Raw genomic sequence first — 17,856 nt, forward strand, 5'->3', positions numbered from 1 at the left:
ACATTTCAAAGAAAATCACCCCAAACCACCAAAACCCCCTAAGCAGGAAAAAATATTTGAACTTCTAATAAAAATCTGAGAGGAAATTTTGTTGCCCGTTAGCTGACTCATGGTGTCCTTTACACTGTTGTTGCCTATTGTAATTCAGATTTTTGGATTTATCTGGATTTTTAGATTAGTGTCTATTTGGTTTTAAAATACTGATTTTATACTGGCTCTATGTCTGAAAGTTCTAAAGGAAAATGTAAAAAAATAATGAAAGGCTTAATTTAAACTTTTGGGTAATGTTACTCATTGGAGGAAGCCCTGTTGGAATCACTGAGTTCCACTCTGATTATAATGTGGGGTTTATGGGTTTTTCATCTTTTCCTTCTTTCTTTTACCTTGTTTCTCCATAATCTTCTTACCAGGAGATGTGGCTGCAGTTTCCCCAGTGACCATCAGCCCTGCTTCCATCTTGAGGAAGTAGATTATATGAGAAGTTATATAAGAGAGATTATAGGAGTAGATTATGTGGGAGAAACTTCCAAGTCAGAGCCAGAATGCATATTCAGCCCAGACTCTTGGCTCCCAAGGAATGCAGGCAGAGGTTTTACAGACCTTTTGCTGCTCTCCCATTCTGCTGCTGCTGCTCTGCTAAACCTCCTCTGCATTTGGATTTTGAACACACAGACCTAAGCCTGGGTTTGAGAAGCAGATGCTTGACTTTAACACAAATAATAGCAAAGAAGTTGGTCCTGCAGTTTGTTGAGCACTGCTCATGAAAAGCAGGGCATGAAATGGACTGTTGAGGAATTTTACTGTCATGCAGCCAGATTACCAGAATTCAGTATACTTTAAGCATGCAGCCAGATTACCAGAATTCAGTATACTTTAAGTGCTGGATATTGAACAAGCCAGCTGGGAGAGTTCATGAAGAACCAAGGCAGTGTGGTTAAGTTGCAGGGGCATATTTGTAGAAGAAGTTGAAAATGTGTTTTATAGCGTGCACCCACTCCTGTGAAAAACCTGGTGAGGTGATCCTGGACAAGCCCAGTGCTCTGACAATATATACAAAGTTAGCAGTGACTTACTGCTCTGACTTTGTACAGCTGTACACAGGGCTGTTGATATATCTGTTTGGTGGGGCAAGTTAGTAATGCTGTTCTAATTGCTGTCACTAATGGGACAGTAAAGATAAGAATGTGAGCTGACAGGCTCCCTGCAGTGTTCACAGCTTCCTCTGGCTCCTGTCTCCTGTGTGACCCATTGGAGCTACACCCCACAGATTTGTTTAGGGAATGCGAACAAAGCCGAGCAGATGTTGTGGTTCCAGCAGTGTTCCTGCCATGTTCTCATCCCCTGAACACAGCCACGGCTCTGTGGTGGTATAACCACTCGTCACCTCTGTGCTGTGGTACAGTCTTAGCTGCTACAGACACTGTACACAATGTCAGCAAATTGCTGTGGGGCTGATCTGCTCTTCCTTTAGCCTTCCTGGCTCCTGAAGAGGAAAGATTTTGCTTTTTCACTCAAGACAGATGCAAAGCATGCCTGATTCTTATCTCTTCTCCTTCCCTCTTTTCCCTTTACAACCTCCACAGTATGCAAATTTCTATTCCCACTTAGAGAAGAACGTTGAAAATAAGAACAGATTCTAACTGGTGATGCTTTGTTCAGCATTACACAATTTTTTAAATTTTGATGTTATTGCCAGGATTATTAACCACTGAAATACATAATTTCACAACCTGGACAGGATGTAAGTGATTTGGAAGCCACAAGTTACTTGCCACTGATTGAGTAATTTTCCACAGAGTTAACTGTGCTTCAGAAGAATGGATGGGTTGTGATCTTGCTGTCGTATTTTTCCAACTACATTTCCCACTGGAAACCCTGGGGTTGGAGACCAAATATGCAGGAGCTGCTTTTCTGTGATCACACACTGATAAATGCTAAATGTGTTTCCCTTTCTCCTGAACTAGTGTTTCTCAAAGAATCACTACTTATACCTTTTCATTTCAATTTTTAATGGGTGATCCTCATTTTCCAGGGGGTGTTTGCCCTTTAATCCCTTCTCACAGGGTATGTGATGCTAATATCACTTTACTTAAATAAATGTTTTCAGACAGGGGGCGAAAGCCCCACAGAAGGCAGCATACAGTGCTGATGGTATCTCTGCTTAGGTTCCATTAGTGTATTGAGTTCCTGGATATGATGAATGCAAACATCCAAAACTTTGTGTGTGTCCCTCACTTACTCTTATCCTTACTTACTCTTATTTACACCTCACTTACTCTTATCCAGTTCGCTCTGCTACATGAGTCATTTTTGAGGAATTTTGTCCAGGCTCAAAATCACCTACTAGCATCTTTAATAAGGCACAGCTTCATTAATACATTAACATTTTATAGCAAGTGCTTTATGTAAGCTTTGTCTGCTTTTATACATAATTGCTAGACACATAAGAGACTCTGTTTCTAGATTTTTGTGGGACCAACAGCAATAAGGCACCTATTTTATGCTCCATTTTATTTCCAGGGATGTTGCACCACAGCCCCAGTTGCTGTTAGGCCTTTGGACACTGCCTCAATACAGCAGCAAAACAAGATGTGAGCAAGGAGCAGTGTGAATGAGAGTTAGGAGGGATTAGGGAGTGCAGCACTGACATCCAAGAGAGCACTGCTTGTTTTGCAAAGCCGGATTTAGGAGGGAAATAAAGAAGCATTTTTCCAAATCTCTTCATTATTCATTGCACAGTGGCCTAGAAACAGATGTGCTGTTAACCTCTGTCCCCTGTTAACTCCAGTTTGTTCCTTTCTGTGGTGGGGGAGGCTGAGGGAGGGGGAGAAATGCAGCAGAGTGATGTGAAGGGGCTTCACAGTGTCTGTGCCATGGCATCTTGCAGCCATCAAGAGTGACAGGGAGAGTTCTCCAATTCCATCACATTCCTGCTCCACAGAGAAGCCTTACATTTCTCCTAGCCCTTGTTTAGTTTGGGCAGGGAGCCAAGGTAGCAACTCAAATCTATTGGTACAGGAGCGGAGAAATCCCTGTGAAGTACCACTGAGCTTCAGCAGGTACCATTAGTGACAGGACAAGAGGGAGGGGCCTCGTTGTGCCAGGGCAAGGTTTAGGTGGGATAGCAGGAAAAATATCTTCACCCAAAGGACTGTCAAATTCTGGAACCACCTGAAGCTCAAGTCAGCATCCCTGACAGATTTAAAAACCACACAAGTGTGGCACTTAGGGACATGGTTTAGCAGAGGAATTGGCATTGTCAGGTCACTGGTTGGACTCCATCCTAAGTGTCTTTTCCAGCCGTGGGTCACAGTGAGCTGGTCATGTATCTGCTGAAGTTGCTTTGCTCCTTTTGAGTTCCAACATGTGGTGCTTTGAATGCAGACATTTTACTTCCCTTTTTAATGCTGTACTATGTAGTGTGTGATGTCTGATGTGGTAGTTAAAAATTGTCACAGAACTGACTGACAGCCCTGCAACACTGCTCCCCACTCTTCTCCCTGTGCTACAACAGCACACCTACATCCACTCAGACACTGGCAGTGAAAGCAGCTCCTTTCCATGTGGAATCTCTCCTGTGAGTAAACAAAGATGTTCCATTTCCACATGGTGTCAGTCAGGAACCTGTCATGTGGGACCCAGGTTAATGCAGTACCTCATTATCTTTGTCCATTATTTCTTTGGGAACCACACACAGTGCCTTTGTCTTGATCAAAACTGAACGAGAATATTGTGGTGAATTCTGAAAAAGGGATTTTCATGTTATATTTCTCAGGTGAATCAAATATCAGGAAATAGAAAGAAAATCCAGCAGCCAGCTATATGTGACTGAACTCATACATGACTGCTGGCAATCACTGTAAATAAGCAGGTGCCTGTAAGCACCGTATTTTAACAAATACGGTTCCTAAGTGGTTTGGCATCAGGGTGAGGCTCATTTGCATCCTGCCACCTCTTTTATCAGGACTAAAAAGCCCATTTTGAGCTTTAGCTGTGTTGTGCAACAGGCATGGTTCCATCCCTGCTCAAAGGGATGAGCAGCACAATAGACTCAGAAACTGATATCAGAGTGTCAGAAGGACAAAAGGACTGGAGGTCAGTGGGGATGCTCAGGCTGAGAACTGTGCAGAAGCCAGAAGAGAGCATCCCTTGGCTGCCAGCCCTCCCTCCCTTTCAGGGCAAGGTAATTCCTTTCACTAATGGTTCAGTGCCACTGCTGTTGCCAGTAAACATCAGCCCAGAAAACCAGTGATATTGTTGAAAAGTCAAATTAGAGTGTGGAGTTTTTTTCCAGATGAAGCTGTTTTTCTTATTATTAAGGCTGTAGCTTTTCTGGGAAGGTGCTCTGGAGTGGCATGGAGCAGTTGTGGGTGGTGTCTGTCCCAGGGTAGTGTCTGAGCACCAGAGGGCATTGCTCTCTTGCTGCCAAGAACAGACCTCACATAAGGGGTCTGGGTGGGCACAGCAGCCTCTGTAAAACTTGAGCTTTGCTTGTTGAAGTGAGTGACACCCTCAGTTCTGAGCAGCACCTTATCATTTCATATGCAGCAGCATCCAGTGCTCTGGCTGAAATGCATAATTAAACTCCAAAGACTACAGCAGGAATCCTGCTGTCTCAGACTGCTGTGCCATACATTGGGGATGAAGGAGAAGATAATTTCCTTTTGATGCTTGTGTACATGTTTTACAATGATGTTATGTGATAGAATGCATTAAGTAGAACAAATAGAATAACAAAGTTGAGATGAAACAGGAATAATCATCCAAGAATGTTTCTTAATTAATCAGCATTCCTGGTGAACCTCCACATGAAAAAAAGGAGTTTGGTGCATTAATTCATAGACTCATTTTGATACTTTGATGACTCTGAAAAATATTTACCTAGAAGTCTATTCAATTGAAATTGATTGAATTACACTTTTATTTAAATAGGTACATATTGATTATGGGGGGCAGAATCTGTTCTCTATCCTGTTATAGAATCTTGGAGACAGTTGAGCTTGAGACATCTCACAGAGCAGGATAATAGCAATATTATAAATACTAAAGAGAGCTTGTGGCTGTTACCACTTGATCATCATACTCTCCCAATAATAATTTATCTCCAATGTTAAATTACTGTCTGTAAGACTTATCCAAGGATTCAAATGGAGCTTAATGGCCTATGGTACACTTATGCTCACTAAAGCAGTGGAACTATGATGTTCTGCAATGTCACACTCAGAAATGGTGTGTTTATGTAGTTGTTCAGTGGTTAATAAAAAATTACAGCTGTCACAAAGCTCAGATGTTGTGAAGGTGTCTAAAACACTTGAGATGTCTCTGAAGCACCAAATAGTCCTATTTTTCTTTTCCATGTCATAATGTTCTTTAATTATAAAGCAATTACCTCTCTCAAATGATGCCATATAAGCCTGTGATGTGGTAGTTGTTAACCTGTATTTTACATCTTGTGTTTTTGCCCTCAGTCATCCTTGCTGTCAATTCAAGGTCATTTTATAGCATTTAGGTTGATAAAGGCTCTAAGTGCTGGATGTGTGAATAATAGCTAAGGACAGTTTTAATTCAGAAATGGTACTAAATGCTCAAAATGAGAACTTTAATTAGAGAGTAATATAAGACAATAACTGTTTGGCTGCTACCTTAAGGGCTGCCATCAAATATGTCATTTTTATGAGAGATGTCTTCTTATGAAAGGCAGCCATATAATGAATATCTTTCATGTCCCTTAGGTGCAGTCATTGAATAAATTCTTCCTATATAAAGATGAACCAACTTTCCTAAACTGTCACAGAAATAGGTGGAAAATATTTCACACATGTGCATGGCAGGTCATGTAAAAACTCCTGTGTTATTTGCAATTAAAGTATTCTTTTAGACAGAATATGAGACACCTTGAAGTTTGCCCTGTCTGTAGCAGTGACTATTCTGAGTTATTAGGAGGCTCTGGGGTGCTGTTCTCCCTGGCTCAGCAGAGAGCAGGGACCGGAATGGAGGCGCCTCTCCTTTACAAACTGGGACGTGCTGTGTCCCCGTGCCGGGGGGGGGGGGGAGCGGGGGGGATTCTTCTGCACACAGTTTTTAGACTCCATTTATCTCCTTTTCTTCTGGTTTTTCTCCTGCAAAAATGACCAAAGCAGGATGACAAATCCATCTCTAACTAATGGCAGAGTCATTTTAGGTTCCTTTCCCCTGTACCATGGTGATTAGGTGTCATATCCACTGGCATCTGCTGTTGCTGAGCCCAGAATTCGGTGGTGAGGCCTGGGTTTATGGTTGGCATGCAGAGCATTTGGTGACATTGTTTTCTTTCCATGTCACTCGCGTGCAGACATGGAACCGCAACACCGATTATGCAATCACACATTTCCCCTTTTCCTAAATGAATTCCAGTGATAAAGCTGGAAATAGTGTGCTGTTTCCACAGCTGCAGCAAACTGGGAGCAAAGAAAACAATAGCTGCGTGAACACATGTGCATTTCAGCTGCTGCCAACTCCCACATTCTCCCTTCTCCTTGCTCTCCTCCTGTAAGAGCAAAAATGAAGGATGTGAGACTCCAGGGGCTCTCCAAAATGCAGTTTATTCCATCCAAGAGGTTACAGCAGTCCAGGGTCGTGGGTGACAGAGCTGTGCCTACAGATGTCAGCTCCAGCTGCAGGCAGGCCTGGAAACCCTTTGGTTTTGGTTACAGTGCATTATATACTTTTCTTTGCTGAGCATCTTAATGCAGTAGAACCAATCTATATTTTAACTATTATCTGTAGCCTATCATAACTACTATAATTACCAGATTCATGTTACTATTCTCCAATCACCAAAAGTTAGTACATTACAGTTTAAGCTAGAAGTTGTTTTTCAGGTTTCTGGCAGTGGAAAATTCTGAGACCATTTTTCTATTTGCCACATTTGCCGACTTGTTTGCCTGTGCTATCTTTCTGCTTGGTAAAAACATCTTCTTGTTTGAGGTGGGTTTATCCTTTGCTCTAAGCCATAAAAACCCCTTCTAAGTAACACACCCTTTGTCTCCTTGGTTAGCCAGTAAGGCTGGCTCAGCAACTCTTTTCTTCTATATCAAAACTTGCTTCCATCTCTATTCCTTCATCAGACTTGACATTTAAAAATCTTTCTTCTGAGCATACATATCTGTGAGACTTTCTTGTCAAACTTTCATTTTTCCCAACATCCTCCCATTGGAGCAGATAAATGGCCTCAGTGACAGGAAAGGTTGGTAGCAGATAAGCTGCCAGTTGAAAAATAAATGTTTGGTAGAAAATTTGTAATTAGTGTATGAAAATACTAATTGCAACTTAATTTGGAGCTTCAAGCTTCTGGAACCAGGGAAAGAAGCCCTGAGGAAATGCAGATGAAAGTTTCTGTTCTTTTCCCTCCCAGCTTGGTCCCATAGTAAGATATTTTTCCGTTAAAACTCACAACTCTGGAGGCAACAGTTGCTTTCCTGCTGTTCACTGAGCACTGCCTCACTCCTGGGGTGCCAGTTGCAGCTGCAGGAGTTGGGAAGATAAAAGAGAGAGGATCTGGTGCATATCCTGGAGATGTAAAACTATTGGAATAGAGAGCTATGGAGAACAGCTTTTTGTGGCATGGTTCCCCAGTTTTCAAGCATTTCTAGGTGCCAGGTGATAAAAATCCTTCTCGCAGTATAAACAATATCAGGGTGTACGGACATTATTTAAATGGCCAGATGCCAGGGCTGGTGTGAGATCAGAATTTCAACATGATTCTGAGGTTGAGTTCATGCATCAAAATCCAAATGGCATTTGGCAAAGTAAGGATGTCTCAGCTCCTCTAAGTCCTTGAAGAAAGGTCATGGGAGCAACACTGATAACGTTATTAGTCTGCAAGGAAATTGCGACTTTATTTTTCTTTTCCTGAATTTGATGGAAGATCCTTAACTGATTTAAAAACAACAATGAAAAACTTGAAAGTAGGGCAAGATACAGAATCTTCCAAATGACACATATGCAGAGTGGTAAAACACATTGCCAGAGTGATAAAACAGTAAATAATGTGAGTTAGCCTTTTAATGTAAAGAAGTAGATGCTTTTTTCAGTCTGATTTATAAGCACATAAAAATTCTAGGAATACAGCTGAGGATGAAATAAATGTGTGTATGTCTGAGTGAAGACTTCAGGTTTGATTTGTGTGGGCTGACACAGTGAAAGTCTGTGAAGGTTTGGAGTTTGTATTTAGTTTTTAATGTTTCATTTTCTTCTCTGATGCATTTCCACTCATAACCCACCTTCCCCCAAAATCCCAAAGTCATAAGCCAGAAGATAAAAATGGTTAAATGATAGATAATGAATGATATATCCAATATAGAAAATTGTATTTTTCTGCTATTTTTGAAAGCTAATGTAGTGTGGGCTCGGGGCTCCTTGGGATAGGCACTGAGCAGACTATGTAGCATGAAAACTTTGATGCTGACATTTAGAAGTGTATCCCATGGGATTACACACAGTTGCCATAGACTGTAAACACTGAAGAAATGAGATAGATAGGATTTAGCTTAACCTGCTCTTGTCCAGAACAGATGCATAACATGCTGCCCTAAGGAGTGTCAAGGTGCCACCACTGCTTGGGCTCTCATGGCAGCTTGGCATTTGGAAGTCTGCAAAGTCAACCCTTGTCATCAGTCTCTAAGTTAGGGAAAGAATGGAAATAAGAAGGACATGAACATTTAGAAAACATTTTGCTTCTCAGCAAATTGACATAATAGCAATGAGACAGAAGCACTGTGGCTACGCACTCTGGCTTTGTTGTCATCAGTCTGAGGGAACCAGGACTTGCTGATGGCTTGGCAGCAATTCATGTCAGGCTGTAAGGGCTTTATTTACATCCAATTTAAATCAGCTCAGCTCTGCCCTCTGCCCCAGGGTCTCCTGGATGACCTCACCCCTTTTCCAGCTTTACTCTGATTTAGTTTTAAAACCTCAGCATATGCAGCATGAAACATTTCATTTTTATGGCAGATATTTCTGCTGCAGAGTCCTTTTGTGTGATTCTTTCATGCTGGTCCATACCCAACATGCCCATGGTCAGGATCCCCTGCCCTGCTCTTCACCATCATGGGTGGAAGAGCTCCTGAACTGCTCCTGCTTTCCTCACAAGCACCTTACAGAGCTGAAAACAACTTTGAGATGATTCAGAGTGAACATCCCTCCCCAAAGTAACAACTTTGTCAAACATGTAGGGCTTGTGGGCTCCATGCTAAAGCCTCAGTCCACTCTAAGAATGTCTTTGTTGTATCTGGTTTCTCTACTGGTGATGGTGTCCTGCCTCTGATGATTTGCTGGTGACAAATGGAATCTTGGGGTTTTTTCCTCCCAGTAACTTGAATGTCTGAGGACTGAGAGCCCCCAAAATCACATACTTCCCTATTTTTTTACTCACCTGGAATTCCTTTGTTTTAGCTGTTGTGTTATACAAATAGTTTCAGGTAAGATGTCAAAGACTGTTCTTTAGTAACCCCTAAATCGATGTTCTTGACTGGTATCTGCTTATTGTATCTCATTATTTTTAACAGGGAAATGCACAATCATCAATAGTGATCTCCTTAATATATGTAGCATGCAGACCTCAGTGCTGTCACTCTCTATGCAACTCCTGGCAAACATGGGGTTTTTATTTAAAGTATCCTTTTCTGAATCCTAGGCTAGAGTTTATTATTTTTAAAATTGAGGTTTTTTTCAACATATCCTGAGCTATGCAAGCATAATAAAAATACATTTTCCACATGTACTAACTAGAGCTCTGCTAGCAAAAGTTCCTGAAATTAGAAACTTCCAGCTGAGCTTCTTTGTTAATCTACAGTGAGCCTTAAAAGAATCTCAGTTTGAAGACAAATAATGCAGTATTTGAAAATTGTGAGAGCTTGAAATCAATAGTATTATACATGCACATTACAAAATCAGAAACATCCCAACTTCTTCCTCAGCATGGTGCAGAACCCACCCTGAAGTTAAGGGGGAAAACACTCAATAGAAAACTCCTTAGGGAAAGGTTTGTTCAGGAAAGTTGGCTTGGCCCACATGTGTGTGAGGCTGTGCAGGGGATGTGGGGTGTGCCAGGAGAATCCCTTCCCCTCCACAGCCCTCCCCAGCCCTGCTCTCTGCCCTGGGGAGCAGCAGTGAAATGTGCAGAGATTCTGTCACTGCAGAGGAGAGCTGGAAACTAATGCAGCACTGCTGAGGGCATCAGAAGGGGGAAATGAAGCCTCTCTCCCAATGTTAGCACATTCCTCAAGCTCTGGTCTCACTGACTTCAGTGTGCCTGTGGTGCTTTGCATCCATAACACTCCAGCACTTCAGTGTGCAGTTTAGTTTACCTTCAGCAGCTTCATGGGCTCTGCACCTTAGGACTGGAGGTGGGGGTGCTGTGAAGCCACTGCCTGACCTTTGTGTCTAAATTAAAACAGGAGGGGAACTTGTGTTGGAAAGGGGTGTCATGAGCTCACACTCAGGAGGGAGGATTTATTTGCTTATTTATTTATTTTAAGAACCCTCTGAAATATTTCTCTGAGCATCCAAGAAGCAAAGGGCAGTGAAGTCATTGGGATGCTCCCAGAGGGAAGCCATTGCTTTAAAGTTTCCCCTGCAAACAAGAAAACAGCTCAGTGTGTCAGTGAGCGAGCACTGAGCATCTGCCTTGGCTGCAACAGTCATCACAGTGGGTTTACTGTGAACATCTGAACAGCACACCAGGAAAACAAAAACAAGAGTAGAAAATGCACAAAGAGCCATCCCTGTATAGTGAGGAGAAATTAATTTTCAATATGCTTCTTATTAGCTGAACACTTCACACAAATTTTACTTAGTTCCTTGTTCTGCAGATTGGGAATTTCAGGTATTCTAAAGGAGACACCTATGATCCAGAATGTCAGAGGAGCAGGGAGAAGGAGAGCACAGCACATCCATCTAAAGTATTCCCAAGTCTTGAACCCCCACTCTTTTAATGGCCTCTCTCAGCAGTTAATGGCCTATATGCAAATAATGCCCATGAAGGTCAAAGTGTAAAAAACAGTAAAATTAGATTCTGTGGTCTGTCAGCATTTGCTTAAATTTGACTGGTTACTGGTGCTGAAATTCTAATAATGAATTCCAGACTATTCACAGTCCTAACTTACTTTCTGCATTTGGGATTAAATTCAGCCAATTTATTCTAAAAAATAGAAGCCATGAAATCTGTAGGATGTGTCTTACAGACATTTCATGGCAGTTGGTGAACTCATGACTTTATCTGGTAGAAAACACCCTGAAATCAGCATCTGCCTCCTAATCCCTTTATGTTTTTCCTGGTTCAGTTTTTTTTTTGTCTTGCACAGTCTAGAAACAGTTTCAAAACAGTTGTTTTGAGACATTTTTCTATTGCTGTTAGTGCCATTTGCTTCCATATCATCACTGTCTTTTGCTGAGATTACTTTGCTTTTCTATGGATGCCCTGCAAGTCCTTTGAAAATTAAATGCTTTCACTGAAAAAGTAATGTTGGCACACAATGGATCAATTAGAAAGGCATGTACAGGAAAGTGTACAAATCTTGACCTTTTTTGTCACAGTGAACAGTCTTCTGATAATCAGAGGTTGATATTTCTTTGAAGCATTTCTACACTTGAAATATTTCAACTTAAAATGTATTGGTTTGCAGACTTCTTTTTTACACATAAGAGTGTAAAAATGTGTCTCTTTGTCTGTGTGCCTATAGGTATATTCCAAAGCACAGCCATGCCAAAAATAGCACACAGACACATCTGGGAAACACACCAGAGTCTCCTGCAAAGAGGCAGCAGCAGGGAATATAAGTGCATATAGATGGATGTGTGTTATATGTGCAGTGTTACCAGCATATTGAATAACTTCCTTAGGGCACTGCTGAAGCAAGGGGCACTGTTGAACGCCTCTGTGGCTGAGACTAATTCTTGCTGGGTTTTGGTTCAATATTTGTCAGATCAACAGCTTAGGAATTTCATGCTTGGATCCCTAGTTGAAAAGCCCTCACTGGGGAAACTGCCTGGTGTTTTAGGAATTCTTGATGGGAATGAATGTTGTGTGACTATCGTGCTTTCTGTGTAGACATTTGCCTACAAGAGGAAGATTGGTTTGCAGTGTTTTGCAGATTCTGTGGCCTGTTCCCCTCAGGCCTAGCTTCTCAGTTTTCAGAGGAGAAGGATGGTGGAAGGATCCGGCTGGGTCCCTTCAGAGAAAATCCTGACTTCCAGCAAAATCAGCTTGTTACGGAGGAACTGCCCAGCTGGGACTGGGGGCTGACCTTGTGATCAAGGAGCCTGTCAGAGTTAAGAAAGCAGAAACTATTAACTAAAATAGCCAAGTGGGGACAAGGACTTTTCCAGTTGGATCAAAAAATGGGAATTTTCTGAAAGGATTTAACAAGGCAGAGGAAAAAGAAGGGGAAGGAAATGAAATGCCTTATGGACATAGCTCCCTGAGGAGTCCCAAATATGGCATGAGCTGAAGTATAGAGCACTGCATGGCTTTCCTGGTGTAGTTTACCTGTTTTAAGAAGAGAATGTTGTAGCTGAACCATTGGAAGGATGTGGGACTTGTGTGTGTGACATTTCTTTTACAAAAGCAAAGTGCAGATCCCAGAAACCCATAATTTTGAGGGTGTGTTTTAGCTCTCTCCTGCAGCACCTCCTGTGCTGTCAGCACCAGCTTGTGAGTTTGGGGACAATTGGCTGGCATGGCTCCAGGTCCCCAGCCTGGTCCCAGAGACAATGCTGTGCAGAGGGGCCAGGGGGCGGAGCACAGCAGCAGCCCTGCAGTATGCTGGGTCCAGAGCAGCACAACAGCCAGAGCTTCTGCAGGCAGTTAGTGAGAGCAGAGCTTCTGGGTCCAAAGAAATTAGCTCCAGAATGAAATGGGAGTTACACAATCCATCCATGCTGCCAGCCATTAGAGACAGCTATGGCGCCTTTGGAGATCCTGGCCAGGAAGCCCTCATATGAAAGCAGGCTTCAAGTTATTTATGGACAGGCAGAGCCTAATGGTTTTAATTTTCTAGACAGCTCAGGAGGCCAATCAGATTGGCAACACCAGCAGAATTTGTCAAGAAGCCCCAACTCCTGCTACCACAAATTAATAAGAACCGGTTTTGAGGGAGATGCGCAGTATTGGTGGACCTGGCTGTTCTATGCATTGTTGAGAATTGAACCTCTTCTCACACTCAGGGAGAAGTTTTCTTTGGTGTACTATCTCCTGTTACATTTTCTTTTTTTAGTGTCAAACTGGTATAAATATATTTGCACTTGATTTTTGATACTTACTGCTGCCCGTGCTGGATTCATTTTCTCATCATATGGAAGCCATATGTATTCTTTACACATAGCTTGTAGTGCACTGCAGAATTTATTACCCCATCCTTTAAACATACTGCTCTTACATGCTCAAAGCCCAGCATTTTTATATGCTGTAGATACGTTCACCGCTAGCAAATTACGAGGCACTGTAAAAATTGTATTTATCCACATAATTTTCTATAGCCATTGTTAAATGGAGACATGTGGAGGAAAGAAGGGTGCCTTGAAGTACCTGTGCTCCTGTATATGTAGGTATTTTGAGTAGCTCAGGTCATGGAGGGAAATGTTTCATCCCTCAGTGAGGCGAGGACAGATTCGATGGTGTGACCAAGCTGGTTTTTGAAAGCAGCGTACACAAGCACTCTGAAGTATTTCCAGAGAAGGCTTTGGCATGCATAGGGACATTTTATGTTAGGATTAAGGTGTCCATACACCTGAGCATTTCCTCCACCACCCTGATGCCTGTCTCCTCCCACCTCCAGGTACCAGATCCACACGGGACTGCAGCACTCCATCATCCGGCCGACACAGCCCAACTGCTTACCTCTGGATAACGTCACGCTACCTCAGAAGCTCAAGGAGGTCGGGTACTCCACACACATGGTGGGCAAGTGGCACCTGGGCTTCTACCGCCGGGAGTGTATGCCCACCCAGAGGGGGTTCGACTCATTCTTTGGCTCGCTCCTGGGCAGCGGTGACTACTACACCCACTTCAAGTGCGACAGCCCCGGGATATGCGGCTATGACCTGTACGAGAACAACAACGCTGCCTGGGACCACGACAACGGCATCTACTCCACACAGATGTACACGCAGAAAGTGCAGCAGATCCTGGCTTCTCATAACCCCAGGAAACCCATATTCCTCTATATTGCCTACCAAGCTGTCCATTCGCCTCTTCAGGCACCAGGCAGGTATTTTGAACATTATCGCTCAATAAACAACATCAACAGGCGGCGGTACGCGGCCATGCTGGCCTGCTTGGATGAGGCCATAAACAACGTGACCCTCGCTCTGAGAAAGTATGGCTACTACGAGAACAGCATTATCATTTATTCTTCTGATAACGGCGGGCAGCCGATGGCCGGAGGCAGTAACTGGCCGCTCCGAGGAAGCAAAGGTACCTATTGGGAAGGAGGTATCCGCGCCGTCGGGTTTGTGCACAGCCCCCTTCTGAAAAACAAAGGGTCTGTATGCAAGGAGCTGGTGCACATCACAGACTGGTTCCCCACGCTGATCACGCTGGCAGAGGGGCAGATCGATGAAGACATCCACCTGGATGGCTACGACGTGTGGGAGACAATCAGCGAGGGCCAGCGCTCCCCGCGGGTGGACATCCTGCACAACATTGACCCCATCTACACCAAAGCCAAGAACGGCTCCTGGGCCGCTGGCTTTGGGATCTGGAACACTGCCATCCAGTCTGCCATCAGAGTGAATCACTGGAAGCTGCTGACGGGAAACCCAGGCTACAGCGACTGGGTGCCTCCGCAGGCCTTCAGCAACGCGGGTCCCAACCGCTGGCACAACGAGCGCGTCTCCTGGTCGGCCGGGAAAACCGTGTGGCTCTTCAACATCACGGCCGACCCCTACGAGCGCGTGGACCTGTCTGCCCAGCACCCCGAGGTGGTGAAGCAGCTGCTGCGGAGGCTCTCACAGTTCAACAAGACCGCAGTGCCCGTCCGCTACCCGCCCAAGGACCCTCGCAGCAACCCCAAGCTCAATGGAGGAGTCTGGGGGCCGTGGTTTAAAGAGGACGAAAAGAAAAAGAAATCAGACAAAAGCAAAGGTGCAAATAAGCAGAAGAAGATGAAGAAGAAGAAGAAGAAAGCCAATCGGATAAAGGGGCAGTCATTTCACTGCCGGTCACGTCTTGCTGGTGGGTAAACTCTAAGCAGGGTCCTTGACAAGGCCTGAGTCAGCCTGGCCCCACTTCTTGAACTTCTGATGGAATAGACTAGAAATGCTAGTTCTGCACTATGAATGAAAGTTGTCATCTTTTAATTTTGTCTCTGATTTCACCAGCACAAGATACCTTAGCACTCTGAGTGACGATGTGACAGACTTTCTCCTCCACAGGATGAGTGGTCCTCACCCATCACCAGACACATTCCAGATAACAACAGCGATAGCATCTTGTTTCAGGAAACTTAGCTTTGATGGACAAATGATGGTTCCTTGCCTTAATTAGCTGGAATCCTTGGAGAGCATGGAGATGTTAATGGCAGATGTTCTCAAGCTGACAGATGGTTCAGAGGGAGAGAGGAGAAACAAAACCCAAGAACCTCTGTGTGTCAGTAAGTGTTAGTCATCAGCCTGTGACATGTTTTGATACAACACAGCAAAACTGAAGCCATCAGGGTAACTTTGTAGAGGTGCTGGGGCGGGGGGCATGATAGGAGGAAAGCTGCTTTAAATTAGATTTTGTCCATCTTAACTAAATCTGAAATATTTTTAACATTTCCTAGATGTGCTGAGCTCCCCCTATTTGCAGTAAAACACATGACCAACAAGCACACACCTCATGTAATTTATTACAGGATAGACAAAAACACATCACCAAAGTGAATGTAATATTTAAACACTTTAAGATAACTATAAAACAATATGTAAAATAGATAATTTATTTTACAGCACAATCCTTATTTCTCTTCCATTAAAATTTCCTGGCTGATGCAAGGTACCCCTGTGGGTGCCAGAGTTGTTTGGGTTCTTTTAATGTTGACTTTTTAAATTTTATTTCCACCCTGTCATTCAGAGTTTATTTAACAGATTCATATCCTCAGAGTACTGTAAACCAAGGAAATACTGTATACACTGCTAGGATGAGGAAGGAGAACAATTCAGGTGCATCACTGCATTATGTATTTGCCTTCAGTGGTTTTGAATGTAACAAAGGGTTTATTTAATTTAGGAGTCCCATGAATATTGTTCATTTCTGTACAGAAGCTAGGCCATCTTGATGTTCGGGGGGAAAATTCTACTTTTAACCTTTTATTTATGTACCTATTAAAATAGTTTATTTTTATGGCATTCATAAAAGCGGTCTGCCTCTTTTTTTGCATCCAAAATAGGAATTCTGGCCTAGTTTGTTTTAAACAAACTCAAGTAAGCTGTTTCATTACTATTATTTTTGGTACAGGGATGTTTTATGACATTTTGCTTCTGAAACAGAATTTCTTCTCCCAATATATATATCATTTGAGACATGCTTCAAAGTTTGCCCTTTTCCAAGGTGTCTGCATGGATGATGGATGCACGGACTGGCTGCACATTGGTGGTGATCTGTGGTAATTGATAAAATGAACACACACATATAAGCTTCAAGATGAATTATGTTAAGTAAAATTGATGATTCATTTGTTGAATGGCTATAATTTATTTGGGTAAAAGTTCAGATAAACCTGATTTTCAGCAGTGTGTTACTTAACTCAGAAATTATATTTATATAAATGGATTATGGCTAAAAAATTGAGCATTCCTAAAATCAATGCACACAGAAATCTGAGTGAAATACAGCTGTCCAGAACTCCAGCAACCTCTGACCTTTTCAAAAGGCAACTAACTGCAGGTACATACTGCCAAACCCCAGTAAATGGCCTACTTAAAGATGTAAAGAAGAATAAAGCTGCCATTAACAAAACACAGAAACAAGTCAGGCAGCTCTTCGAGATACTTTTGTAATGAATATATTGGGGAGGACACAGAAAAATGCACTTGGAGAATTGCATGTAAATAATAATTATAAAAGGATGGTGTGTATCTGCATAAGTGCTTGATATTGTCACTGTTATTTTTCATGCTGCGTGGTCCTTAAGATGACTAATGAATTCCTTAGAAATCTGTCTAGCTTTTCTTCACATCCACACTATCCAGTGAGTAATCAGGAACTCTGATGTTCTCTAAATTCTCAGTTTTTAAAAGACATGCTGTTGATGTCCTTAAAAGAAATGAGAATAGCATATTGAGATATTATTCTTCAAAATGTGATCTATAAAACTCATATCTGTGAGAAGATTAATTTAATTTTCCAAGGTAGTTTTAAAAGACGAAAATTAGGTGTATAAGTTAAACTATATACAGAGAGACTAGAATATTTTAATTTATTTTGTCATAATAGCAGCAAGGCAGTGTGATAGAGTGTTATCCTCATAGAATTAATTATTGCCCTTTTTCCTGAAAGTTTTATGATGGCTTTGGCTTTCATTGGACAAAAGCAGCAGGGAACATTATTCCCTGACAACATTTTATTCTATAATTATTTATATCTGTTCTCTGTCAGGCAGAATGGGAGTCCTTGAAAGTAACCAGTGCAAGGCAGAGCAGTGAATCAGTTCTCTGTGTATTAAATAAATGTGCCACGAGAGTAAGTGTTCATAGAGTACTCAGTGGGAGTACATTTTCAGTGAATCTGATATTTTAATCTAGTGGAGGGCAAAAGTTTGCTTTAGAATAAGGTAGGAAATAGCCACAATTGAGCTGCATTCATGAATGTTTTGCTGAAATGCTCTGTGTCTGCTCTCA

At 42.4% G+C, this 17,856-nt stretch overlaps 1 protein-coding gene across 2 annotated transcripts in view; it reads left to right on the plus strand.

The window, feature by feature from the left end:
* Positions 1 to 16,365, plus strand: part of ARSJ (arylsulfatase family member J) — a 153,234-nt gene extending 136,869 nt beyond the window's left edge. For both annotated transcript variants that reach the window (XM_077176792.1, XM_054633629.2), the window contains one exon: positions 13,815 to 16,365. In XM_077176792.1, the coding sequence (XP_077032907.1) occupies positions 13,815 to 15,219 (1,405 nt within the window). In that variant the 3' untranslated portion in view covers positions 15,220 to 16,365. The remainder of the gene's footprint in view (positions 1 to 13,814) is intronic.
* Positions 16,366 to 17,856: the final 1,491 nt, after the last annotated feature.

Source organism: Agelaius phoeniceus, chromosome 4 (genome assembly GCF_051311805.1).
Source record: "Agelaius phoeniceus isolate bAgePho1 chromosome 4, bAgePho1.hap1, whole genome shotgun sequence".
In the NCBI taxonomy this organism is placed as follows: Eukaryota; Metazoa; Chordata; class Aves; order Passeriformes; family Icteridae; genus Agelaius; species Agelaius phoeniceus.